This window comes from Vombatus ursinus, unplaced genomic scaffold (genome assembly GCF_900497805.2).
Source record: "Vombatus ursinus unplaced genomic scaffold, bare-nosed wombat genome assembly UNPS02015255.1, whole genome shotgun sequence".
Taxonomy (NCBI): Eukaryota; Metazoa; Chordata; class Mammalia; order Diprotodontia; family Vombatidae; genus Vombatus; species Vombatus ursinus.
Genome location: NW_020955033.1, coordinates 23,928,328 through 23,956,274, shown reverse-complemented (window position 1 = coordinate 23,956,274; position 27,947 = coordinate 23,928,328). Strand labels below are relative to the sequence as shown.

General features: G+C 40.9%; 1 protein-coding gene across 1 annotated transcript in view; it reads left to right on the top strand.

Moving 5' to 3' along the window:
* LOC114031908 (CDK5 and ABL1 enzyme substrate 1-like) overlaps positions 1-27,947 on the top strand; it is a 150,449-nt gene that overhangs the window by 49,082 nt on the left and 73,420 nt on the right. Inside the window, exons 2-3 of the mRNA XM_027847109.1 lie at positions 7,220-7,291; positions 24,045-24,137. Coding sequence (XP_027702910.1) covers positions 7,220-7,291; positions 24,045-24,137 — 165 coding nt within the window. The remainder of the gene's footprint in view (positions 1-7,219; positions 7,292-24,044; positions 24,138-27,947) is intronic.

Below are 27,947 nucleotides of genomic sequence, written 5' to 3'. Positions count from 1 at the left end.
TTTGAGTAATGATCCAGCAAAGGAAATGGAACAGTAGCCAGACAAGTAGGAGGAGAACCAAGAGGAATCTGAGTCATGGAAACCCAGAGGGAAGAGATCATCTAGGAAGAAAGCGGTGGTTAACATCATCAGTTGCATCAAGAAGGATAAGGGCTGATTAAAAGGCCATTGACATTTGCAATTACGAGCTAATTGGTAACTTTGGAGAGAGCCGTTTCTGTTCAGTAATTAGGCTGGAAACCAGATTGCAAGGGATTGGAAAATGAGTGGAGAGAATGTGGAGGCAACTGATGTAGTTAACTTTCTCTAGATTTTGGCTGTAAAAGGGGAGAGGGATATTAAATAAAAGCCTGAGGAAATGGTAGGGTCAAATTGAAGGGTTTTTTAAGGAAGAGATAGACCTGGGTATGTTTAGAGATAGCCAGTTAGAGAGATTGGGAATGGGATGTTGGTTGTGGGGGCAGTCTATAAGACTAAGGCCTTGGCAAAGAGGCCATCTTTTCATCAGAGACTGGAGTAAAGGTGGAGAGAGTAGTGGATGATGTCAAGGTTTTCTGATGTAGAATAGGGGAGAAGAGAGATCTTACAGAAAGTAGACTCTTCTTAACCAAGGATGAGGTAAGATCTGCTGCAGAGCATTTGGGGTGCAGTGCTATAGGATATTTGAGGAGAGAGTTTTGAAACAACTGCTGTGTAGAATATGATAGAGAATCAGTTATGGAGGAATAAAGGTGCATTAAGGGTCCAGCTGAGATTTGATAACAGAAATTTGTGATGGACTCAGTCAGCAAGGTTGCACAACTCCTCTAGCTTTGCTCAGTGGTGTCAGAAGGAATGGAAGAGGTGCATGGTGGGAGTCATCTAGGATGGGGTTTGGCAAGATACAGTCAGTCGGCTAAGAGTAGAAGACAGTGTAACATCAAACTTGTTGACTGTAGAGTCAAGATTTGGACGGAGAGGGAGTGAAACCAGAGGATGCATAACAAGCTGGGGTGGTAGAGGTCATGGTGAGGTAGAAGAATAGGTAGAAAAATACAAAGAAGGAAAGGAATAAACATTTATTAAGGGCATATTCTGTGCCAGGCAGAGGCAGCTAGATGGCTTAGTGGATAGAATGCTAGGCCTGGAGTCAGGAAGACCAGAGTTCAAATCTGGCCTCAGATTTTACTGGCTTTGTGACCGTGGGGAAGTCACTTATCCTCTGTTTGCCTTAATTCACTGGAGAGGAAAATGGCAAACCATCCCAGTATCTTTGCCAAGAAAACTCCATGGACAGTGTTACCACGTATGGTCCATGGGGTAAAGAGCTGGAGATCCCTGAACAATAACATGTCCCAGGCGCTGTGCTGAACACTTCTAAAATATCTCCTTGGATCCTCACAACAACCCTGGGAAGTAGGTGCTGTGATTATCCCATTTCACAATTGAGGAAACTGAGACACAGAGATTAAGTGACTCACCCAGGGTCACACAGCTAGTAAGGGTCTCAGGTAAGATTTGAACTCAGGTTTTCCACACTGCAGTCCCAGTACTCTCTCCACTGCACTTGCTAGTTGCCTCTGAGTAATATTAAGTAATAGGGAGAGATGAAAAGAAAGGACATAACTATCAGTAACTGTCTCTTTGTATGGGGTGAATGGAGTAAAGCAGTTTTCATCAGAATTGAAGAGACTGAATGATCGAGAGACCAACATGTTTGAGAAAATATGGCCATGATTATTGAAGAAGCCCCCTGCCCCCAGGATAAGAGCAAGACTTAGGATGAAGAGAAAGACTATGAACCAGGTACTGAATTAGTCAGGAGAATGACCTCAGGACAGGCCTTCCTCTCTCCTTTCCCATCCCTGTTTTAAGGCCTAAGTTCCTATCAGCTTTGTTCTCAACACTTTAATTTACCTGGAATGTATGGTCTAGCATCAGCCATAGTCTGCAGCCTGAAATTCCTTTTTTCCTTCTTTGTCTCCCCTTTCCCTTCTTTTCTTTTCTCTGCTTCCCATCTTCCTGGTTATAAGGAGTCTCAACCTTCACGGCTGAGTGCTAATATAGTACAGGTCTATTGTTGTATGTCCTATAGGCACATAATCAGAGTAGGATAGCTAAGGAACTAGGGGAGACCTCAGTGACCCTAGGACTGTTTTCCTTTTGTTATTCATACCACAAGGATATGGACTTTAATCTTGGTTAAATTTGGCTAGTTCTCAGGGATTCTTATTCTCAGGAAATTCAGTTCGATTTAATAGATGGTAAGTGTATGTGCAAAGAACCATGCTGAGTATTGGGGTAGATAATAACAATGACTTAAGATACAGTTCCTGCTTTAGTGGAAGTTTCCAGTCTAGTGGGGGAGGTGGGAATGCAACACATACACCCACCCCCAAGTTACTGTAACACAAAATAGAATATAAGTGTATAAGAGGTGGAATTAATGTGCTTGCAGAGTCCAAGGAGGAAAAAAATGTATCCCTGAGGAAGGTCAGAGGAGAGAGGTGACAGTTAAATTCTGTCTTGAAATATAAGTAGGATTTCAATGGATAGTTATGAAGGATGGTATTTAAGTATTTCTGTATATCTGAAATATGTGGTATTTCTGTATATTTGAATTATATAGAACAATGGTGAGCAAAGGTACAGAGATGGGAAAGCATGGTATGTGTATGGGAGCCCTGAGTAGTCCAGTTGGTTTATGGAGTAGTACATGGAATGGAGATGGGAGAGTAAGATAAGGCTGGTAAGATAAGGTAGAACTGGGGCAGCTAGGTGGTGCAGTGGTTAGAACACCAGCCCTGGAGTCAGGAGGACCTGAGTTCAAATCCCACCTCAGACACATACTAGCTGTGTGACCCTGGGCAAGCCACTTAACCCCATTGCTTAGCCAAAAAAAAAAAAAAAGAGATAAGGTAGTACTAGCCACTTGTCAGCAACCACATTTCATAACTTGATGAGCTGATATAGGTGTAATTTTGTGCACATGTTACAGGAACCATGGTTTTATTTCTGTTTTAATTACTGTTTATATACACATAGAGGCAGTATCCCATATATGCATGTATATATGTGTGCATATGTATGTATATGTGCATATATACATATACATATATCTACTTACAGAAATATGCCTGTTATATACATATACATGCATCTATATGTGTGTATACAGTATGTGTGTGTGTATAGAATTGTTGGTCAGTCATTTTAAGTCGTGTCCAACTCTTTGTGACTCCATTTGGGGTTTTCTTGGCAAGGATGCTGGAGTGGTTTGCCATTTCTTTCTCCAGCCCATTTTATAGATGAGAAAACTGAGGCAAACGGGGTTACGTGACTTCCCCAGGGTCACACAGCTAGTAAGTGTCTGAGGCTAGATTTGAACTCAGGTTCTCCTGACTCCAGGGCTAGCATCCTATCCACTGCTCCTCCTCCCTGCCCAACATAGGTATATACACATATACATATGTGTGTATAATATACATGTGTATATAACATACATATGTATATGTTGGTCATACTTGCTTTATATAATTCCCACGCAGGAAGAAGCTGAGTTCCCCCAGCCTGTGTTTCTCAAACTTCCTGCCCACTCCACTCCACTCCACTCCACTCCACTCCACCCCACCACTCTCTCCCCCAGGAGGCAGCCTCGTCGCCCAGCTTAGTGATGTTCTAAAGAGGATTCTTGTTCCGGTGTGGCTTGGACCAGCTGACCTCGGAGGTCCCTTCCCCCACTGAGATTCTGTGGTTCTTCGGTGGCAGACAGACAAGCAGACCGAGCGAGCTTCTTCTCCTTGCTATTTGTTTTGGGCTCTGCCTGTCAACCACAGCTCCATTCACATCTTGGGAGAAGAGGCAGAGCCAAGAGAGCAGCGGGTACATGCCCTGTGTCAGTGGGTGCCCTGGAACCTGCTGCCGTCCTCGTGGCTCTGATGCCTGTTTTAGTAAAAGCTGCTGATGAGCCCTGGGAGCTGCTCCCGTTTCAGGAGTGAGCGGAGCTGCACGGCCCAGGCCTGACTGGGGCATCCGGCACCTGGGCCATCGGTAGGGACAGCAGCACCGATGCTGCCGTCTCTCACTCCTTGTCCTTCAGTGCCTGCTTTGTCCTGATGTTTTTGTGGGCACAACCCCAGAGGTTTTGTAGGGGGAGGAAAAAGTGGGAGTCAGAGGAATAACTACCCTCACTTTCTCTTTTTTCAGCTGTCCGTGCCTTTGACTTTGGAGATTAAATTTTGAAAGGAAAGTTGGAGACATAATCAGGAGCATATTGACATTGGAGCAACTTTAATAACAAAAATAATAGTAATTATTATTATTATAGTTAGCATTTATATAATTCCTACTATGTACCAGGCACTGTGCTAAGTACTTTACAAATATCTCATTTGAGCTATTGTTATCTCTATTTTATAGTTGAGGAAACTGAGGCAAACAGAAGTTAAGTGATTTGCCCGGGGTCACCCAGCTGTTAAGTCTCTGGGGCCGCATTTGAACTCAGGTCTTCTTGACTCCAGACCTAGCACTCTCTTCACTGAATTCCCCAGTGGTGCAGGCATCGAAGTAAGAGATGTCGTGTGGCTCATTCCTACAGGGCCTTTGGACCCTTTTAAGAAAACTAGGAAGAGAATTAAGAAAGAAAAGAATCTTCTTAGATTAGTAGGCAACTGTATTATTTTCGGTTGTCACTCTCCTCCAGTGGGTACCATAGTGAACAGGCAGCGTGGGTGTTTCTTCTTCACAATTCTACAGTGACTCAGATTATATCTAGCCGCATTTCTCCTCCTACTCTGGTCCCACCAAGGAGCCTAATTATCGAGACCATTCTCAGAAAACACCCTTTGCAGGTACTACTCAGTAAGTTTGAATATTTAAAGCAGAGTTCAGAAAAGATGAAAGAACCTTTTTTTGTACAGGTCAAAAGACCTATAGTATTCAGTAGTTCTATCTTTTAAAAAATTATCCAAAACCTGGGAAGACTTATATGAACTGAAGCAAAGGGAAATAAACAGAACCAGGAGAGCATTGTACACAATAACAGCAGTATTGTACAGTGATCAACTATGAATGACTTAGCTCTTCTTAGCAATACAGTGATCCAAGACAATTCCAAAGGGGTTATGATGAAAAACGCTGTCCACCTCCAGAGAAAAAACTGATAAGAGGCTGAATACAGATCAAAGCATACTTTTTTTAAAAAAAAATTTTCTTTATTATTCTTGGGGTGTTTTTTGTCTGTGTTTCCTTTTGCAACATAGTAGCTAATATGGAAATATGTTTTTCATGACTGCACATGCATAATCTATATCAAATTGCTTGCCTTCTCAAGGAGAGGGAAGGGAGGGAGGGAGGAAGGAAGGAAGAGAATTTGGAAGTTAGAAATTTAAAAATTGTTTTTACATATAATTAGAAAAAACAAAATATAAAAAACATAAAATGTGTTGTTTGGCAACACTAGTACTAGGTATTTAAAAAGAATTAAAAATTTTTTTTCAAGGGTTTGGCAAAGTTTTGCTTAAAGTTTCAAGTTTAGCCATTGAGAATCTAGAACACTTTGGAACTTTAATTAAATCTTTCATGGCACTTAATTGCAAATATCTTTATTGGGAGAGGGCTTAGGGGTCATGTTGACCAACTCCCTCATTTCAAATTTGAAGATCATAAGATCACAGATTTGAAGTAAGAAAACATCTTAACGGTCATCTAATTCGAGTCCTACATTTTCCATGTGAGGAAACAGAGTTGCCTTCCCGAGGTCATAGGGGTAGTGGGTAGTAAGGCAGGGCTGAGATTTGAACCTAGATCCTCTGTTTCCAAATCTGATGCTTTTTCCATTACAACGTGCTGATAGTGTGGGTTAACTGAAAGTAGGTCCTTTGACCTGACTTGTGATCCTCGGATCACAGAGTAAGAGCAGGAAGAGATCTTGGACAGATGTTCTTTGGAGATTGTTTGGTAAACATTGGGTAGAGGGATAAAAATTTTTTTATATATTTGTTGGTAAATAGTAATATCAATCTGTATAGATCAAAACTTATTATAGCCTTTTTCAACTAAAAAAATCCTTCAGCTTTCTGTTAGTCAAACTATGACATTTGGTCAACGGTGTCATTTCACGTGAAAACTGCTAGGTGTTGTCAACTGCTTCTAATATAACAAAAGGGAACTAGATCTTGTGAGAGTGGATTTGACCTGTAGAACCCAATGTTCTGATGACCCCAAAGCATTTCTGTAGTTTTTTACTTTAGAACTACCTGTTGTTACTCCCCAGTCATGGGGACCCTGATTGAAGAAACAAGGAAATTGGGACAGCTAGGAGGTGCAGTGGTTAGAGCACCAGCCTTGGAGTCAGGAGGAATTGAGTTCAAATCCAACCTCAGACACTTGACACTTACTAGCTGTGTGACCAAGTCACTTAACCCTGATTGCCTTACCAAAAAGAAGCAGCAGCAAAGGGAATTGATGACTAAATCAGTGCCTACACCCAGTTTTTATCAAACCTAAAAGGAACAGCTCTTAAATATATTCCCTATGTGCTCAACAGAGAGCTAGGACTCATACAGTGTCTAGCTTTATGGATAGGTGTCAGGTTTTTTTTCTTCTTCCTCCAGAACAGTGAAGTAGATTAGAATAAGGATGAAGATGCACTGATTACAAAAAATTAACAGAAATTTTAAATTGAATTCTCATGGATCTTGTACTTAGAGAAAATTTCTTATCGCTACTATTCTGCTATTGGTAAAATCAAGACAAAGGGTCTCAGTGACTTGCGCAGTTATCATAAAAAACAGTTATTCAGTCATATTCAGCCATGTCTGACTCTTCATGACCCCATTTTGGGTTTTCGTGGCAAAGATACTGGAGTGGTTTGCCATTCCCTTCTCCAGTTCATTTTACAAATGAGGAACTGAGGCAGATAAGGTTAAGTGACTTGCCCAAGGTCCCAAGCTAGTAAGTGTCTGAGGCTAGATTTGAATTCAGGAAGATGAGTCTTCCTGATTCCAGACCCACCATGCTATCTACCACTCTACCTGGCTGCCCTATCATAAAAATAAATATCGTAGGGGAAAATATATCATGTCATCCCATAAAATACTCAAGATACAGTAAAACAGGATGTCAGGTCCAGTATTAGAACCTCAAGATCATCTGTCTAATGCAAAATATTTTTAAAATAACTCCTGTCAGATCCTTTTTTAGTATAAATTTTAACATTGAATCATTTCTCTCTGAATAGACGTCGTCTGATCTCCCAGAGATCTTCTTTGGAGACCTTGGAGGATATTGAAGAGAATGCTCCATTACGGAGGTAATTTGTCTTTGTTCCATACATTGCTAACTTGCATGAAAACTTCATGGTGAAATGTGACTTCTTGCTTTCAAAAACTTACCAGAAGAATAACCGTACAAATTAGGGAACTATGAAAAAGCTTAGCCTGCAACTCAGGGGTGTATTAAAAAGTGGAAAGTAATTAAATTCTAATTATTTATGAAACACCTGCAGATTGTTTTTTGTTCAATTTGAGGTTTCTTTCTTGTTTGCTCTTTTTTGAAAGCAGCTACTTAAGGAAATAAATGGGAGCATAGGATTCTCCAGTGTCTTGCCTCAGCCTCAGTAGAGCAGGCTAGCTGTCCTGGGCCTCATTTTGAGCAGTCATCGTGGCTGCCGCTGCATCTCCTACTAAGATAGTTGAAATGTCACTTGGTGACTAGTCCCAGGAACCCTCAGTAAGAATAAGTGTCTGATGCCTGTGTCTAAGAGGGATCAGGGGGTACTTATTTGGACCCAAAGAGGTACAATAGTAAGAATAGTAGTTGTAATAGTAGAAGTAACAACAACTAACATTTGTATAGTGTTTTAAGGTCTGCAAAGCACTTTAAAAATATTATCTCATTTTATCATCATAGTAACCCTAGGAGGTAGGTGCTATTTTTATCCCCATTTTACAGTTGAGGAAACTGAGGCAAGTTACTGACTTTTTTTGGATTCATTTGTGTGTGAGGCCAGATCTGAACTCAGGTCTTCCTGACTCCAGGTCCAGTATTCTATCCTCTGTACCTTTCGACAATCTGCTAGCCATCAATGTGGATAGAGAGACAAATACTTAGAGCTCACTCCAATATGAAGTTCATATACAGTACAGCTGTTTTCCAGGCAGTGTCTCTGGAAGGGAAGGGGAGATAAGAGCAGAGGAGGAGAAGGAAGAGAAAGAGTGGGCAAGGGATGAGAGGATGGGAGGGGCAGGGAGAGAAGAGGGGAGGGAGGAAGGGAGAGAGGGAAGAGAAAAGGAGAGGGGGGAAAGTATGGGAGAGGAAGGAAGAGAAGGGGAAAGAAGAGGAGGGGAGAGCAAAGGCAGGCAGGAGAGGACAAGGAAGAGGTGGTGAGGGCAAAGGAGAGGAGAGAAGTAGCTTGCCCAGGGTCACTCAGGCAGTCATTGACAGTGCCAAGACTGGCCCTGACTCTTAGCCAGCCTGATCTCTTTCCGCCATGCCAGCCTGGAGCTACCCTTCAAAATTAGGAGGCTGCTTGAGAAACCACTTCATCCGAGCACACAGGTATAGTGGACTGAAAAGATCACCTTGTTCATAAAATCTTGTGTTCTCCACTGATTGTAATAGAGCCTAATTGCCAAAAGATTCAGCTTCCACTTAGGAAGTCTAAATACCTCATAAATCCTCAAGTTGGTTTTCTTGTATCCTTTGAGACCATCTGCAGGTGAACTTGGGGGTTTTAAATGGCGTTGAAGATGCATGATAATATTTGGCTTTGCCACAGTTACTCCTCTGTCATTACCTGTTCAGTACTGGAACCGGAGGCTTTTTCTGTGCTTTGCCAGTCCATTTACAGAGCTCGCACCAACAGCTACATTCAGAATAAAACTAGGGAACCAGCATCAGTCCACATGGGTCAGTGGGCATATAGGCTGAAGCTGCATTTTAAGGCCTACCCTGCTTTGCCCAATTTTTGAGAGCACTTAGGAGAACTGAAAGGGAAGGGACCATTAGTACCATCAAAATCTGCCTCCCCACTCCCATCTGACCCAGGAGGAAACAGGCCCAGAGAAGTGGAGTGATATACTTGATGACACAAGTAATAAGTAGCAGAGTTCAGCTTTGAACCTAGTTCCTCTAAAATCAGAATCAGTCTACTTTTGCCTCTCTACAATGGGTAAAATAAAAATGGACCAAAAAAGTCACAGTTCTAGGGGACTCAACAGCACAAATATTAAGATGGAACTGACAAAAACAACAACAAAATTCAGTATACAGGCCAGGACAAACTCACCTCCCTGACCCTAAAGTATTTCTCCGCTGGAACCTTGGTTTTAGAGAGAGTCTTCCACTAAATCCACAGTGGGAGCAGACAAAGTTAAATCGAGGTGAGGGAGGGGGTCAAAGGGGTCAACCATGAATGTCTGGTTGACATGTTCAGTGCCAGGCTTGAGTTCCCCTTTTATTCCCAGCCCTAACCATGCAAAAAGAGCCAGTTCTACGTAGACCTGCATCCTGGCACCCATTTGTCAGCTTCTTACCATGGATCCTTGAGTGCCAGATTTTGTATGTGACACCTTTCTTGAGACTGCAGCTCATGTTCAACTTCTGTGGTTGGTATCTAGGTGTAAGGTGTGTGTGTGTGTGTGTGTGTGCACGCGCGCGTGCGTGTGCATGAGCGCGTGTCTATGACGAGGTCTGACTTTGAGGTAATTTTGCCTAAAATCCTATGGAACTTGATAATTACTCTTCAGCTCCCTAGGGAACTCTGACTAGAGAGGGCAGAGGCAAAATAAGGAGATTTCCCTGTGACTCTGCTGTTTCTACCTAGTGATCTTTTAGAGCATCCTCTTTGTATGCATCCAGACCTCTCTCCTCTACTTTATGAGGCCTGTGATAGTGTGGTTAGGTGGAATAAAAGTGGAGCATTTCCTTTCACAGATAGGGATGGTAAATAAAACATGTGCTGTCTGTTTTAATATTGATTATATTACTAAATATTACTTAATGTATGATATTTCATAATATTGTATGATGTATAATGTTAAATTATAATTTCATAATATGTTACATATTAAATATAATTTATAGTACTCTGCAACATACATATTACAAATATGTACTATTATATTGTGTGATATATGTTATATAAAATGTATATTATGGGACAACATTAAATTATATTTTATATTATATGACAATACTTAATATATTTTTATTATGTTACATACAGTGTTTAATATATTTTAGTAATATTGAATATAATATCTACTGTTTTATAATATACTATTATGATATGCTATTTAATAGCAAAATATATTTCATAAAATATGTATAATACGTTTTAAATTTTATATCTATTTTTAGTTAGATGTAAGGACTGGTCTTATAATATCACTGGTATAGGGAACTCCCAGGTAGGGAAACTCTGTCTACCAGTGCAAGCTGGCACCTTCGCTGCAACATAGTGTTAGAGCTGCCTAGAGAACTGAGAGGTTCAGACACTTGCTCAGTGTCACACAGCTGATGTTCCTCGACTTCAAGGACTGCTTGATATCCACTATGCATTTTTAATTGTCCACTTCAAGATAGGAGGCAAAAACAAAAATGGCAGAAAAACATTAGAACTTGTACAATTTTAAGAAGCTTATCCTTTGCCAAAATGTCCTTTTTTCCCCCTCCAACACTCCCTCAGAAAATGGTATGCACTAATAACTCAAACACTTCAGGCCCGGAGCTGCTTTGGGAACTGTGGGGGTGGGAGAATATTGGCCAAACCATATTTTTTTTTTTTACTTGTTACGTTTCTCTAATGACTGTAAGGGAACTATTAAAAACCTTTTGTATAATTAAGTGCATCATATAATCAGTGCTAACAAGGAATAGCTGATCTGTCTTTAAATTAGTTTTAATTTAATTCATTCCTAATTTAATTGTAGATTGCTTGCAGTGTTTATTTTTAAGAGAGAAGCTTCCAGTTTAAAGTCAGTACCTTTAAAGTTTGCTCATCCATCACTTAACCTGCCGTAACCTGGGCTAACCAGAATTCTAGTTTCCTTGGTGATGGTTGCTAACACCATAATTCCCTTGAAGCATTTCTCCAAATCCCTAGTGATCTCCTTTGAAAATTTTTTTTAAACAAACAAACAGTATGCTTATTTGAAAGCTTACAGATTTAGATATTAGCAAGGAAATAATGGCGTCCCCCTGGTCATCCAGAAGCAAAAGCTCTTCTTTCATCCTTTTCCCTTCTTGCATTCCTCTTGGATACATTTTTCTTTTCTGATGCTTCACTCAGAAGGGAACATTTCCATCAATAGTTCTTTGATAAAGGGCCACCCCGCAGTTCAGGTCCTGATTTGATCAGAATGGAAGTGCGGATCTCCAGGAAGCATCCAGGGAGATAGCCCAAGAAGCCTGAGAACACAGCAGCCCCAGCTTTCTGAGGCTTCTGAGTGTGTCTGGGTGTTGCCAGCAGCAGCAGCTGTTAAACGAATTGCTGTCTCCGTGTCTTCTGCTCCTGCTGGCCTCACCGCCATTTGTGGCCCTCTGCCCTACTTCTGGTTTTACCAGAGGGTAGAAAGAAACTGGTGCTTCTGCGAGAGGGTAGAAAGAAACTGGTGCCTTTGCCAGAGGGTCTGGGGGAGGGGGGAGGTGTGTGGAGGGGGAACGGCCTAAGGGGCTTCTGATCCATCTCCTCCATCTCCATTAAGTAAGTATTCCTTCTAAGTGTTTGTTTGCCAAGGGTGGCAACCTGTTCTAGCTTCATGGGAAGGGATACCATCTGTAGAAATATGCAAGAGAACAGGGACCAGATACCCTGTACATTCTGATTTCATCAGTATTCTTCTGGAAATGTCACCCTGTGTGCTTGGGAATCTGGACTACCTAGTTTCTCTCAAATTGCTAGAACCTCCTGGCCTATGACAATTAACCCTAAGTAGACTGGGCATGTCGAAACCATGGTCACCCAACTTACCATATCCCATTGGCTCACAGACCTAAATTCCAGAGTAATTTTTTGTATAGAGGTAGGCCTGTGGAGGCTACTTTGGCCATAACAAGCTTGCCCGGAGCCTGGATCTAGAGATCCAGGCAACTCTGTGTGTGTGTGTGTGTGTGTGTGTGTGTGTGTGTGTGTGTGTGTGTGTTGGGGAAGAGGGAAGCTAAACTAATTAGGTAGAATTACAGGGGAGAGAAGAGAAGGGATTAAGAGTGGGAAGGAGCTGGATTAAGGGTGGGAAGGAGCTGATGGAACTCCTTCTCCCTAGAGCTGCCTCATCTACCATAACAGACACATGGCTGTAGTACACCCTGAACTGTCATAAACACAGCACTGGACACTTTATCATAGGGTGATAGATCGGAGAGCTGGGAAATAACCTTTGAGGTCAGTGAGTCTAGTTCCTTCCTCTTACAAATTGAGGAAGCTAAGGCCTAGATATATCGCTATAAGCTCTGTGTGTGTGTGTGTGTGTGTATACGTGTGTATATGTGTGTGTGTGTGTGTGTGTGTGTGTGTATATAAAACACATATATATAAGGCCCATGGACATATAGCTAACAAATAGCCAAGTCCAAATTTGAAGCCAGGTATTCTTGACTCCAAACAGAGTCATAGGGACTTAACATTTTTTTTGAAAGTCATAAAAGTTTTAGAAAAGTATTTTAAGAATTCTAGAACTTTGACCGAGTGGTAAAGGTTTAAATAGTATATATCTCTTATTTTATATAATATATAATTATAATATAGTAATCATATTATTATATAAGGTTATATTATATTATTATATCATATTATGTTATATAATAATATAATATATAATTCAATTAAATAAATGCTTATTAAGTGCATACTATGAAAGCAGTTCCTTCCAAAAGCAAAGCCTTCCAAAAGCTTGTTCTGTGGAGTCAAAACCAGGGAAATGTGCAGATGCAAAGTGGAGTGAGCTGGAAATCCAATTTCTGCCCTTCTATAAAGGAAGGCTTTGGGAAGAGTTTGGTATTCCACCCTCCACCCTCCAATCAAAGGAGACAGGAGGCTGAGGGAGGTGACATCAATCTGGGCTTGAGTTAGCAGCGTGGTGATAAGATTAAAAGTGATGAGTTTATCCTTGAAGGGGCATATTATAACATCATATATATTGATAATATTGTAATATGTAGTGATATAATCCCGTTTGTGACAACTACACATGAGAGCCAGCATGGCATAATGTGTCCGTAGGACAAGAGTTCTAGTCTATCCCTAAACACACTTCTGTTAGCTTGATTTACTTGTTACAGTATGAGAATTTAAATCACCGAAGTGTTTGGTGAACACTATGGTTTTTTTCAGTGTTTTTCTAAATGTTATTTCTGTCATTTTTAATGCTAATAGCCAGTCAGCTGGGAAATACTAAAGGATAGTATAAAGAGTCCTAGACTGGAAATCAAGAGGTCCGAATTTTATTTCTGGCCCCTCCAGGAAGGTTACTTCTGATCCTAAATGTTCATAGTCTCTGTTTTTGCAGCTATAAATTGAAAAAGTTAGAAGGAGGCAGTGTGGTATATGTGAAAGATCACTGGATTTGGTGTCTTAGGACCTCGGTTTGAGTCTTAGATCTGCTGCTTATTAATTTTGTGATCGCGGCCTCATTTTATCCTCACTTTCCTCAGGGAGTGGACTAGATCACAGGTATCAGATATGTAGCAGGCAAGGAGCAGCAAAACACCTGAGTGAGGCCCAAACCAGATTAAAATGTAATTGAGAAAGGTTTACCATAATAAATAAAAATGCAGTACAACATTGTTGTTCAGTCATTTTTAGATTTACATATGCCTTTTCAGCATTTTTTTGTCCACACCTCTTAGTTGCCCCAACAACTCTCTAAGACATGTCTCGTTCAGTCATGTCTGACACTTTGTGACCCCTTTTGGGGTTTTCTTGGCAAAAATGCTGTGAAGTGGTTTGCCATTACCTTCTCCAGCTCATTTTTACAGATGAGGAAACTGAGGCAGACAGGGTTAAGTGACTTGCCCAGGGTCACACAGCTAGTAAGTATCTGGGGCTAGATTTGGACTCAGGGAGATATCTTCTTCCTGACTCCAGATCCTGCTCTCTATTCGCTGCCCCACTTAGCTGCCTGAACAGCACAACACAGATCACGTTAATTTGTGGTTTTCTAAGGCAGTGTGCACCAACAGGGGTGTTTATTTTGAGTTTGACACTACTGGACTAGATGATGACCTCTAAGGTCCTCTCCAGCCTTATCTTTATCATCCTGGAATCTTCATATTGCAAAGGTCCATTTCTAGCTCTACCTATGTATAGCATGCTTTGGCCTCATTGCCTTGGGGCCAGGCCAACTGCAACCGTCTCTCACGGCTCCAGGGAATAACTTTAAGGGGTTGGTACATGTTTCTTTACTACTGCAATAACTCGAACCCCTACTGGCTGTGTTACCCTCCTTGTGAGGGGACACTGATTAGCACACCAGTTCCACTTAACATCTGATTAGCTTTTACAAAGAAATATTTACTTAGAAGATGCAGCAGGAAGAAATGAGTCACAATTACCTTCAATACTTTTGGCATAGTAGATTCAAACCGTAACTCAATCTCTACATAGCCTTGGTCTTGCCAGACTCCCATAGCAAGGCACTAGCACTGCCAGATAAATCCACTTTGTTTCAACCGTTATTAGGCTGGGTTCCCAAAAGTTGTCCCTTGCTCCTTGGTATATCAGAGCTGGATATGGCACTGGCTAGACACCCAGGCCTGGCTGCCAGCTCCCAGATTCCTGTTGTTCACTCTCCCGGCCAAGGTCAGAAACCCCCACTCCCTTCAACTAGAAGGGGAAAGGACAAATGAAAAAAACAAGTCCAAGGCTCGTTTCTCAGGGGCCATATGGCGTCAAAGAAGAAGTCTCTAAGGACTTTACCCATACTGTTTAGTCTCCTACTGGACACCGTGAACGAAGGAGAAAAGAAGAGTTGGAAGCCAACTAAGGTCTTTTAAATGCCTCTGTGGTCAACCCCAAAGAGGCAGCTAGGTGGTGCAGTGGATAGAATGGAGTGAAGAAGGCCTGAGTTCAAATCTGGCCTTAGACACTTACTAGCTGGGTCACCCTGGACAAGTCACTTAACCTTGTTTGCCCCAGTTTCCTCATCTGTAAAATGAGCTGAAGAAGGAAATTGCAAACCATACCAGTATCTTTGCCAAGAATACCCCACATGGGGTCATAAAGAGTCAGACACGACTGAACAACAATAAGCCAACTCAGACCAGTTGCAGCATGTCTACTCATGCTCCATAGTTTCTTTGGGGCACTCCCTTTAATATATCATCACAATTCTCCTGAAGGCAAACCCCCTAGCATCCTCCATGTAAAGAGGTTACCTTATCCCTTCTGATGGGAGCTGGGCATGTATCAGAACCCCATTGCATTGACTTTCTGTTCCTGTCTCTCTGTCTCTCTCCTCGTTTCCCTCCATATATGTAGAGTCAGGGAGAGAAGTATATAAATATACACTCAGTGATAATGTCATATACATATACATGTGACAAATGGTAATAAAAATAACACCTGTCCTTGTGTGTGGCCAATGACCTGTAATTTATATCCCCTTTTTAGGGAAACATGAGAAAGGGAGGAAGAAGGTGTTACTGAAATAGTCAGCAAGCATTTATTAAGTGCTTACTGTGTGCCAGGTATTGTGCTGAGAGCCAGGGGTGTAAAAAAAGGCAAAAATCAAAGGCCCTGACATGCAGGAGTTCACATTCTAGTGGAGGAGACAACGTGCAAACAACTAGGCACATCAAAAAGATATACAGTATGAATGGGAGAGCATAAGTATACAGCATAAATGTATAATTTATATTCAGTGTAAATCTCAGAGGGATGTCTCTAGCCATCGGGGAACTGAGACCATTTGCAGAAGGTGGGATTTGAACAGAGTCTTGAAGGAAGCTGGGGATGCTTCCGTATTTTAAGAATTAATGATTTCTAAAAAGTAACTTAAAATTCTTTTAAAGAATTAATGATTTCATCAGTATGAGATTTCCCTCGACTATTACAGATACCTCTACATCTTAGTAAATGGTTTCATGCTATGACCAAAACCGTGGACCACCCGGTGATCAGTTTCCGGATGTATCCAGATATGCCTTTCACCAAAGGGCGTTGCCGCTCCTCTGTACCTTAATAGTTAGAGGGTCTTTTGTGTGACTGTGGCTGACAAATTCATCACTTGGCAGGAGATCTGGTGATGAACCTTTCCAGACTTGGCTGCTCTGGTCCTCTGATAGCAATTAAAAATCCATCACCATGACCCCTACCAAAAGCTTTTTTCCAGTTTGGAAGGATCTGCCTCCTTCACCAAGTTGGGTTCCCAGAGATAGGCCGGCTTTGTATCTCCTCATCACCTCCGAGGGGTAGGGGTGATTCTCTAATGCCACAGGCTGAAGCTTCTCCAGTATGCTTTCTCTTTCTCTACCCTCAACAAGATTGTCACTTGAAAATAAATGTAGTCATCCAGTTTCTCCCCTTAAAAAAAATCTGTGATACACTGTCCCACAAATGTGGGATCCAGGGAAAAGTGGGCTCACGCTTAGAAGGCCCATATAGGAAAGGGGTAACACACCCCTCCTAATTGCTGGAGGCCCTTTTCTCCCATTCATAATATACTCAAAGTTTCCTGTAAGGATGGTGGATCTGTGTCCTGTTTGTTCTTGGTTCTTTATGTAGACAATGTTGCCACAACTCCAGGAACACTATTGAAGACCCTGATGGGAAGAAGGAAAGTCCAGCATCCTCCAGACCCATTGTAACTGACAAGGCCTCCTTGGGTCAATATTTTTCACGCTTTAGTCTAAGGTCTTTTGATTGATTGAATTGTATTCTCACCTAGTTAAAACAGCAGAGCCAAAATGAGAAAAAGTAGTTTAGGTCATACCCGTGTGTGTGTGTGTGTATGTGTATAATAGAAAATATGTATGTGTATATAATAGATATACTCCCTGCCACATATGCATATATTACTTATCATATACATTTATATGTATTATATGTATGTACATGTGTGTATATATACACCACAGCATATGACTGTATATACACACACACCATTTGTGGTCATACAACATTCATACAAATGTTTAGGTAGTACAATCTGTGATCTTTGTTCCCATCTAAGGAAGATGGCAAGCGGGGAGGGAGAGTCTCCTACAAAAATAATAATAATAATAATAGTCAATGTTGCAAAATCATACAGATCAAAGAAGGATTGAAAGAAGAGATATGAGAGGACACCACCCCACCCACCTCTTGGAAGAGATGAGACGTACACAGATGTGGCATATTGTACATCTTTTCAGACTTTTTCAGAGTATTGCTGGTTTACTGATTTTTTCCTCTTGTTTTTCTTTTCTTTTGTCTTAAAAAGTACTATTTGTTAAATGGGATGGCTCTCTGGGGAAAAGGAGGGGGAGAGATATGGGGGAAAACTATGATGATATAAAAACAAATGATATAAATAAAATTTTAAAAATAATAATAATTGCAGGGCCACAGGACGCAAAATAGCTCCACATACAGCTACCTCTCCAAACACAGATGATGATATAGGGTTGGAGGAGGGGGGAGCAGAAAGGAGGCAAAAGTTTGACTTCATTGCCTTCAACCTCACTTTTTCCTCCCAGAGGTACTTCCCCACCCCTTGCACAAGGGGCAGGAACCAGGGAGGAGCTGGACTCATGAAGTCCTAAGGTGTAAAGGGCAAGCGTAGTAGGCAGAGAGATCATGGGATGGGCACTTCCATTGGAACACAGAGAGCCTCAGTGCCTGGGGTGTGGTGGACAGGGCCAAAGGGCCAGGGACAAGAGCTGGCTCTCAGATTAAGGACTGGTTTTCTAGGTCACATTCTTCCTTTTTTAAAAAGTTTTAATTTAATTTTTAATTTACAGAATAAAACAAGCATTTCCATAACATAGTATAATAAAAAATATTATTGCACATGAAACTGCAAATGTATTATGTGCAACTTGCTATTCCTTTTAAATATATACTAAAGTTAAAGTTATCCTGTAAATTTTTTTCTTCTCTCCCCCCCTTACAGTTTCATAGCCTGACCACATTCAGAGTTCCTTATCCATGAATCATAATTTTTTTTTTTTTGCTCACAGCTTGAAAAAATTTGAGAGAACATGGGGGAGGGGAGAGTATAATGACATTTTTTCCCTTTTTCTGGAATTCTTCATTAAGATCATATAGACCAGAGGCACCAAATTCAGAAACTGAAAGATTCTCAAATGCAGCCCAAACCAGATTAAAAAGTATTTGGGAAATGTTAACCAAATAAAAATACAATACAACCTAGGTAATGTTAATTTGTGGTTTTCTAAGTCAATATGCAGCCTACAAGGATCCTTTTCTATTTGAGTTTGACACCACTGATGCAGATTACTGTAAAAGGAATAGACAGCAGAGAGTAGCACTTTCAGTATTCTCTTCCTCCCAGGAACTTCAGTGGTATTTAGAAATGAATGTATCATCACAAGGAGAAGATGAGTATAATTTGGAGATAAGAAAAGACAGATGCCTAGATTTAAAAATATTATCTTCATGAAAACTTAGAATAATTTCACAGAAACTCCTAAACTTAACTCTACTTAGGAACACACCTCTAAACCCTTCCATGACTCCCTATTGCCTTTTCAAGTCAAGTTCAAATTCTTTATCATGGCATTCAAGGCCTTCCATAATCTGTACACTCTATAATTTTCAATACTACTCCAATCCATGTATCTGGTATTCTAGTCCATGGTCCACCCTACAATACACCCCCTGTCCTGTTCCTTCTACCTAGAGTCCTTTTCCTTCTCTCCTGCTGTCCTCTCAAGCCCCAGAATACTGAATTTCCATGCAAATGCCCCCTTCTCCAGGAAGCCTTCCCTGATTCTTCCCACAATCATCCTGACCTTTCCTCTGTCAGCCCTCATACGGCATTTTCTTTATACTGCTTTTTGGCATTGATGCAGTTTTTCATTATGGTTTTTTTTGTGTGTGTGTGAGGGAGACATGAATAATGTAGCTGAAAAAGCCCTAAATTTGGAATCAGAAGACCTGGGTTTGAGTTCCAGCCCTACTGCTCACTAACCTGAACAATGAATTTTTCTTTTCTGGCCCTCAGTTTCTTCATCTCTAAAATGCAGTGATTGAATTAGATGATCTATTAGGCTGTCTTCTAATTTCAAATCCTGTGATTTTTATCCCCCTAAAACTCAATGAACTCAGTGAAGACTGTGTCTTTAATATTTTTCTAAAATTTCCTTTAGCACCTACTTAGCACAGTGCTCTGTAGACATTAGGTACTTAATAAATGTTTGTTGAATTGAATTGCAACTTGAGCATGTTTGTGTAGGTTTCATGGAATAGTTTGACAGTGCTCCCTAAGGTGTTTTAAAGTCTCTCTTTATTTGGAGTATGTGTTTGGAGTGTTTGGAGGCCTCACTCAGTCCAAGTGATACTGTGCTTTAGTGTCCCAGAGAGTTAAGGTCATCAGGTTTAGGGTTGGGAGAAAGGGAGGAAAGAAGAAAGAAAGAAAAGAAAGGAAGAAAAAGAAAGAAGGAAAGAAAGGAAAAGGAAGGAAGAAAAAGAAGGAAGGGAGAAAGAAAAGGGAAGAGATGGAAAAAGAAGAAAAGGAAAATGAAAGAAGAGCAGAGGGAAAAAAGAAGTGGGAAGGAAGGTAGAAAAAAAGGAAAGGAAAAAAGAAAATGAAAGAAGGAAAAGAAAGAAGGAATGAAGGAATAAAGGAAGGCAGGAAACAAGCCTTTATTAAGTTCCTTCTATGTGCTACTACTGTGCAAAGATAAGCACTTTACAGATGTTACCTTAGTTGATTCTCACAACAACTCTGGGAGGGTAGGTGCTATTATCATCTCTATTTTACAACTGGGGAAACTGAGACAGACAGCTGCTAAGTGATTTGCCTAGGATCACATAACTAATAACTCATTGAGGCTAGATTTGAACCCAGGCCTCCCTAACTCAGGGCCACTGCACCCCCTGGCTACCTCAGGGATCTAATTGGTCATCTTCTATCACTCCTTCATTTTAGAGGTGAGGAAAACTATAGCTTCTATAGGCTATAGGATTAGAATTCCATGGCCAAAGTCACAGAGTAAGAAGCCTGGTCCAGGATTAGGAAGTGGGTGTTCTGACCGCAATCATAAGACTCTTTTCACCCCACTTTGGTATCTGCAGAGAGCAGTGGCAGAGATGCACAGCAGTCTCTCCTAACCTCTCCACCACTACCTGTGCTCCAGGACTGGCTCACAAGAGCCCTGGTGCTATCCTCGGTGTGTGTATAGAGTTGACCCTGTGTACATTGGGGGAGGGGGACGGGAAAGATGCAGAGTAGGGGTGACTTCTACACTAGCTTTCTTTTCCCTTTGCTGTTAGGTCAGCAACTCTCTGGCCCCTGTCTTAGAAGACAGATGTCCTGTATGGAATTTCAGTGCTCTCAGAGATTCTAGAAGGTCTTTGGCTCCTTTATAATTTCAAAAAATCTCTTAGCTGATAAACCAGACTGTGGAAGGGTAGAAGAGGTTGGGGATGACTCCATAGCTTCTAGGCCTGATAACTCTTAGTATCCATCCTTGTTCTTAGGGATTAAATGATTCTTTTGGATATAATCCCTAAGCACTGGATTGATCATGTCAAATAACACTGTTTTTTTAAAATAACAATTCTTTTTTAATTTGCTTTTAATAGTGTTTTTTCCAATTACATGTAAAGAAAGTTTTCAACATTTACTTTTATAAGATTTTGAGTTCCAAACTTTTTTCTCCTTCCTCTCCCCCTCCCCAAGACAGCAGGCAATCTGATATAGGCTATACATGTACAATTACATTAAACATATTTCCATATTAATCATGTTGTGAAAGAAGCATCATATCAAAAGGGAAAACCAAGAGAAAGAAAAAACAAAACAAAAAAAGTGAAAATAGTATACATCAATCTGCATTCAGACTCCATAGTTCTTTCTTTGGATGTGGGTAGTATAAAATAATAATTCTAATAAAAATTTTTAGTTAGGTTCACTCCTGTCACATCTCACAGGGTCACAGATTTAGGACTGAAGGGGGGACTTTAGAACTCATCAAGCCCAGCCCCCCTCCCCTTGTTTTATACATGAGGAAAGAGAGACCCAGAGAAGTTAAATACTTACTCAGGGTCGAACCTAATGAGGTAGGATTTATTTAAATCCTACCTTTCTTTTTCTTTTGGAATTCTTTCTGATTCCAGGTCCAAAACTCCGTTCACTTGGCCATGGAGCTATCTTAGTGAATTCACTTCTGTTTTTCAAGGCATATTAATATTACTAGAGTCCGCCCCCACTCCCCTCCAAAAACAAAAAAAAAACCAAAAACCAACCATCACTTAACTCAGTCCTGAAGACGGGACTGACCCCTTAAGGCACGTGTTCAGAAATGTTCAGTACCCTTCTAAAGAAAATACTCCAGCAACGTAAACCAAAAGTGCAAACTCACAGCACCATTCCACAAGGAAAGGGTAGACAGCTCATTCTTTTACGGCGTTGTTAGCTTTTGGGGGTAATTTTGTCATGTCAAACATGCCGGGTGGCATTAGAAGAAATTTGACCACAGGATCATAGAAATAAGATGCTCTTAGGGCAGAGATGTCACATGCTAGATGGGAGGGATGTAACATACTTCAGAAAAACAAGATTTATTCCATGGAAGCATTTTCTGCCATGTGTCTGATTTTTACTCATGAAATCATAGATGCAGTCCATCTTTCTTAACATCTAGATGAGGACGCCAAGGCCGGGGGAGGGAAAGGGGCTTCTCCAAGATCACATCGGCAGTAGTTATCAGAAATGGGATTTAAACCTAAGTCCCTCAATCTGAGAGTTGGGAAGGGACTTGGCCAGTTCCAGCTTGGGCAAAGAAGCCTTCCTCTAGCATGAGAAGCACTGACCCTTTGCTTGAGAATCTCCAATGGCCTTGAGCTGGAGAGTTAATTACTTTCTCAGGCAGGTAGTCCGTTTCACGTGTATGTTCATTTCATTCTTAGTTTTTCCTCCTCCTCAAGCCAAAATCTGCCACTCTGGACAAGTGGCTGCCATTCCTGTGCTCCTGACTCTTCCTTCTGGAGCCAAACCAAACCAGTTTAATCTTTCTTCCACGTGGACAGCCTTTCACTCGTCTAGTCACAGTGATGCTGTCTGGTATACCCAGTAATGGGCAGAGTTTGGAGAGTAATAGAGGTTACTGTTATGTGAGAAAACAGTATTAGGCAGTTTGGATTTCATCTGGACCGTCCAGTCTGTCTATGTACTACAAATGCGCTGAATGAATAATTCAGTCAGCGAGCATTTATCATGATCCTGTTGTGTATTAGGCACTGTGCAAGGGATAAAAAGACAGAGTAAATAGTCCTACCTTCAAAGACCTTACCTTCTAAGAGAGAAGCAAGTACATCTATATGGATGTGCAGAATAAAGGGGTTAAATACAGATGCAATGTAGTTAAACCCAAGGGAGGAAGGGCTCTAGCAGTTGAAGGAAGTCAGGAAAGAAGGTGGTCCTTAAACTGTGTCTCCAAGCGAGAGAGGGATTCTGTGAGGAGGAAGGAATTACAGGCAAGGGAGACGGCCAGTTCAGTGGCCCAGAAATGAGAGGTTGAGTATTCTGTCTGAGGAACAGAGAGAGAAGGCCTGTTAGATATCAGATATTGCTAGATATTGTAGATATATCAGATACTGTTAGATATTGCTAGATGTCAGAGCGCTACAGAGGAAGAGGGGTTAGCAGCAGGTTGTCAGGGGCTTTAAAAACTAGAGAGGGGTTTATTTCTTGTCGTAGAGGCAAGTGGGGGGTGCATCTAGGTGGCAAAGTGTATAGAGAGCAGGGTTTGGAGTAAGGAAGACCTGAGTTCAAATCTGGCCTCAGACACTTACTAGCTGTGTGATCCTGGGCAAGTATGTTGGCCTTAGTTTCCTCATCTGTAAAATGAACTGGAGAAGGAAATGGAAAAACCACTCCAGTATCTTTGCCAAGAAAACCCCAAATGGGGTCACGAAGAGATGGACACAACCAAAAATAACTGAACCACAGAGACAAACGGGAACCACTGGAGTTTATTGAGTACTTCAGCTCTCTACTTCCTCTTGACTATGTAGGCACAGGATTGTTCTTCTCACCAATCCTTTATTCCTTCCCCTAAAGCTTTCCTCCACTGCCTTGAAGCCTGCGGAGTTTTTGAAAGCTATGCCTGATATGTTGGTCTGACAGGTCTCATGCCCATCTCAGCTGGAAAGGTTTTGAGCAGCAGCCTTGAGATGGACTGGCTGTCATCCCAGAACTAGCCTAGCTATGTTGAGAGGCTCATCATAGGCAGTTATCCACCAGATGATCTTTTTTTTTTTCTTTTTTGGCCACTACAATTCACAAAGGCCATCTGCTGAGAAATGGAGGGGATGCCATCTGTATGGATGACAGGACTACCTGTACCGTTGAAATCACCAGTCTTTTGGAGCACTTCAGAAACTTTTTAGGAGACTGCAAAGCTATCCCATAGTTTTTAACTTGCACATCTTGCTAGAACTGAATTATTAGAGAGCATAGGTGTGCGTGTGTCAGAGGTGCCTCTGCACATCTCATCACTAAAATTGTTATTCTGTGTCTTAAACTCATTTTTAAAAGTCAAATTTAATTGCTCTTTTTAAATTTAATTTTTATTTTTTCAGTTTGATGAAAAAAATATCATTTATGATTGACCAGTCAATAAATGTTTGCCTTTAAAAAAATAAAATTTCCTGGGTATACACCTACCTGAATGAAATGTACTGCCCATGCCTCTGTTAGGGATGTTAGAATTTTTTTTTTTTAAAAAGAAAGCCTTCTTGCGCCTGAACTCATTGACTTCATTATTCCTACTCTGACTCCTGTTTTAGGGTGACTCAAATCATTTGTCTGGTCTTTCCTTCCTGTCTTTGTATAATGACCGCCCAGCTGTCGAGCAAGGAACTAACTGTCTTTTTTTTAAATTGCTTTATTTTTCAGATGTCGGACCCTGTCAGGTTCACCCAGACCAAAGAACTTTAAGAAGGTTCATTTTATCAAGAACATGAAGCAGCATGATACCAGGAACGGCAGGTACTACACAAACAAAAGCCTCCAGGCCCGCTTTCCTGTTTGGACAAGATAGGGGTGGTGTGGTCTAGCCTGGCCCGGCCTGACCTGGGGAGGTGATGAAGAAGGGCAGCATTTCAGTTGCCAGGACTTACCAATGTGAAGCCCTCCCCTTTAAGAAAAAAAGAGAGTCTGCCCAGCCTATCCAAGAAAAACAAAAAGCCCCCAGGAGGCCAGAAATTCTAAAAACCAATTCCTATTAAACAAAGGGCCCTATCTGTATCAGAAACTTGGCAGGCATTTGGATCAACAACCTGCATTTTTACTAAGACTCAACTATTGTTGTTTTGTTTTATTTAGAAATCCTTGTTTGAATAAAAAAAACAGTAGTTAATTTTTTTTCCACCTTTGAAACCCCCACCAAGCAAATAGCCCTTAGACAGACATCTGATCTGTATGTTGGCTTTAGTCCCTGGACTTTTCAGAGGAATCCCAGCCCTTGCTACAAGATTTCTTTTCCTGCCCTGGTTCCAGTTCTTATGTATGCAGAAATTTTGGGTCATGTCATCTCCTACAAAGCTTGTTGAGAAAATGTGAGATGAAAATTACTATTATAACAAAATTGTGATAAGTTGCTTTCAAGACCAGTAAATCTGAGTCCTCATTGGAGTCAATAATGAACAGACCTGATTCTCTCCTTTAATCCGAGGAAAAGGCAGGGGACTGGAAGATCTGACCTTTTAAGGTCATCTTGTATCACTAAGATTCTCTGATTCCCTAATTCTTAAGAAAAGCTTCTCTCAAGCTAGTCTGCAGCCTAGATCTGGGTCTCTCTCTTTAAGTGTCCCACTTAAAAGGGGGCAAGCTTGACTTCAGTGTAGAAAGCAGTTCCAGGGAGTCAGTCTGTTGCAAATAACTATTTTGTTTGATCTCTCTTTGATTTACAATAGACCATATGGTCTCCACTGACACTCTTCCCTTCAGCATAAAAAATATATATATAAATAGCCAAAAAGTCTTTTAGTCAGACTCACAGAGTGACTAAACCCTAGAAATGCTGTCATTTGGTGTTATAAAATATAGCATATAATAAAAAGTTGGATTCTGGCTTTGTAGCACTAAAGATTACAGTTCTTTTAAGACTTATTTTCTCAGAATTCACACTTGAAGCTATTCGTAGAAAAATAGTATGATTTTTGTAGGTACTGCTATGGTTTTACATTAACAAAATAAAACCTTCCTTTCAATTATTTTTATAGACTGTTCAGTCACATTTATTTCTAGTGTGTACATTAATATGACAAACATAACAGTTTTAGTTTTTTTAAATATTGTGTAACTGATATCTGTGGTTCACATTTCTTTGGGTTTTGTTGAATTGATATTTGTTTTCCTCAGGAAGATTGGGAGTCATAGAATTTTTTTGGCTAGAAGGTCATCTTAAGTCATTGTCCTCATTTGGAGAGGAGAGAAACTAAGGCCCACAAAGGTCAAGTGACTAATCCAAGGTCACAAGGCAGTTAGGGTAGAGTTAGGACTATAATACTGGCCTGCAGATTACCCATCTAATAACACTTTTTCTGGTTAACCCCACTGCTTGATTCTAATATATTCATTCTCTATTTTTTATAGTTAGGAGTTTTTGTTTGTTTGTTTTCCTTCCTTCTGTAGAGAATCTCAGTTATTGAATCAAAATCTTCCATATGTGGTTTGAAAAACTGTTGCCCAAAATTTGTTCAAATTTACATGCCTGTCAAGTAAAACCTGTTAAACTATAAAACATACATATGAGCTACAAAAACACTGAAACCTTTTTTTCAGAAAATAAATTTCATCACGATGATGATTTTGCGAAGCAGCTACCCAGACTACCGGGTTCCTTCCTAGACACTGTTTGGCAGCAGGAATATGCAGGGTAGTCTCTGTCTCGCTGGCCAGTAGGATATTCTGATTGGTGGAGCGTTATCAGAGCAGGTGTATGAGCAGCCAACCCGGCCTAGGAACCATATGAGCAAGTGTGAAACCGGCAATGTCCCTGGCAACTTCCAAGGGGAGCTAAAACGAAGTGCTAATTTATCTCTAGAGATTTAAGTAAGTAATTTATCTAGAGAGCTGTGTAAGTGTTCCTTGTTATTAAAATTCAGTCATCCCACCTCTGCTTGAAGACTTCCAATGATGGCAGAATCTAATCATACCCCCTAAGACAGCCCGTGCCAGTTTGGAGGAAGGCAGACCTCATTAACAATTCTAATTGTTAAGAAGATTCTCCTTTATTAAATAGAATGAAGCGTTCTTAGGATAAAATAAATAATCCATGGAATAAACTGGGAAAAAAAAGATAATTCTGGGGGCATAGAGGGAACTTACGGTGCCGGGCACCTAGTACATGCTTAATAAATGTTTGTTGGATCCAGTTGGATTGCATCTCCTACCACTATCCTTGTAGTTCTGTCGAGACTCGGTCCCAGGCATCCCTGGTCCGGCTCATTCCTCCTTGGCTCAACCAAGCCCTGGTTCTGACAGAATCTTGATGCTAATGAGTTTATATATCTAGACCCAGCTGAATCCTATCCCACAGTGTGTGGAAAAACAAACAAACCTCACAGATTGGATCTGAAGGCCATTATAATCTTCAAGAAACCATAGAGAATAGAAGCTGCGGCAGAAAAAAAAAAAAGAGATAGGCCAGTCCTGTTCCAGTTCTCAGGAAGTTGGAATAAACGTACAGACTGGTAAACCTTATATGTTGATACCTTGCAAAATCCTAGAATAGATTGCTAAGTAGACTTCCTGTGGATTTTAAAAAGAACACAGTGATCACTGAGAGCCAGTAGAGTTCTATTAAGAATAAAACTTGTCAAACTAACCTTGTAAAATAATATCAGTTTGATAGCTCTTCAGGGTTTACAAGGCTCTTATCACCCCATTTGCTCTTCACAACAACTGTGTGTGAGGCAGGTGCTGTAATAATAATGACAGCTATGATAATAACAGTCTTCATAGCCTGCCTTCATAAAGCCCTTTCAGGTTCAGAAAGTCCTTTGTATGTATTTACTCATTTGATACAGTAATGCTGGGAGAGACTTGCTATTATTATCCCCATTTTACTGATGGAGGAAAAATGATAGGAAGGGTGAGGAAAATGAGGTTCAGAAAGGTATGTGATTTCCCCAGAGTCACACAGCTGTTGATTATCCTGAATTTGCCCTGCCTGTATCTTGTTTGTATGTAGTTTTTTTTTTTTAACCTGTTTTCTGCCCCATTAGACTGTGAGCTCTTTGAGTTTGGAGACTGGCTTTTTCATTTTTGTTTTTTTTTTTGCCTTTGTATCCTAAGGGCTTTGTATCCTAAGGCCTGGAACATAGTAGGTGGTTAATACATGTTTGTTGAGTAGTGTCTGGTGAGACTCAAACTTAGGTCTCTCTGACTCCGAGGCTAGCACTCCATCCTGCATGCAGCATGGCCTGTATAAGAGGAAATCATTCAGAATGAGGCCAGAAGAGTAGAAGTGAACAAGAATGTGGTTGACTTTGAGTGCCAAGTTAAGGAGTTCATATTTTATCCTATAAACAATAGAGGATTATATTGTTGAATGAGAATTGTTCCAGTCCCATCAAGCAGCCTCAGGAAGAAGGTAGAAAGTGGGATAGGCTAAGGGGTAGGCCTCTGTGGTGAAAGGTGGACCCCGAGAGAGAGGCAGGATCCTTATGGTGCCATTATACTGAGTGACCCATCAAAGAGATGGAGAACGTAGCATTGGATCAGAGGGGGATGGGAACCCTCTTGGAGGAAGACAGATGTCACATAGAAAAGGGATGAGATGGTTCCCATGGT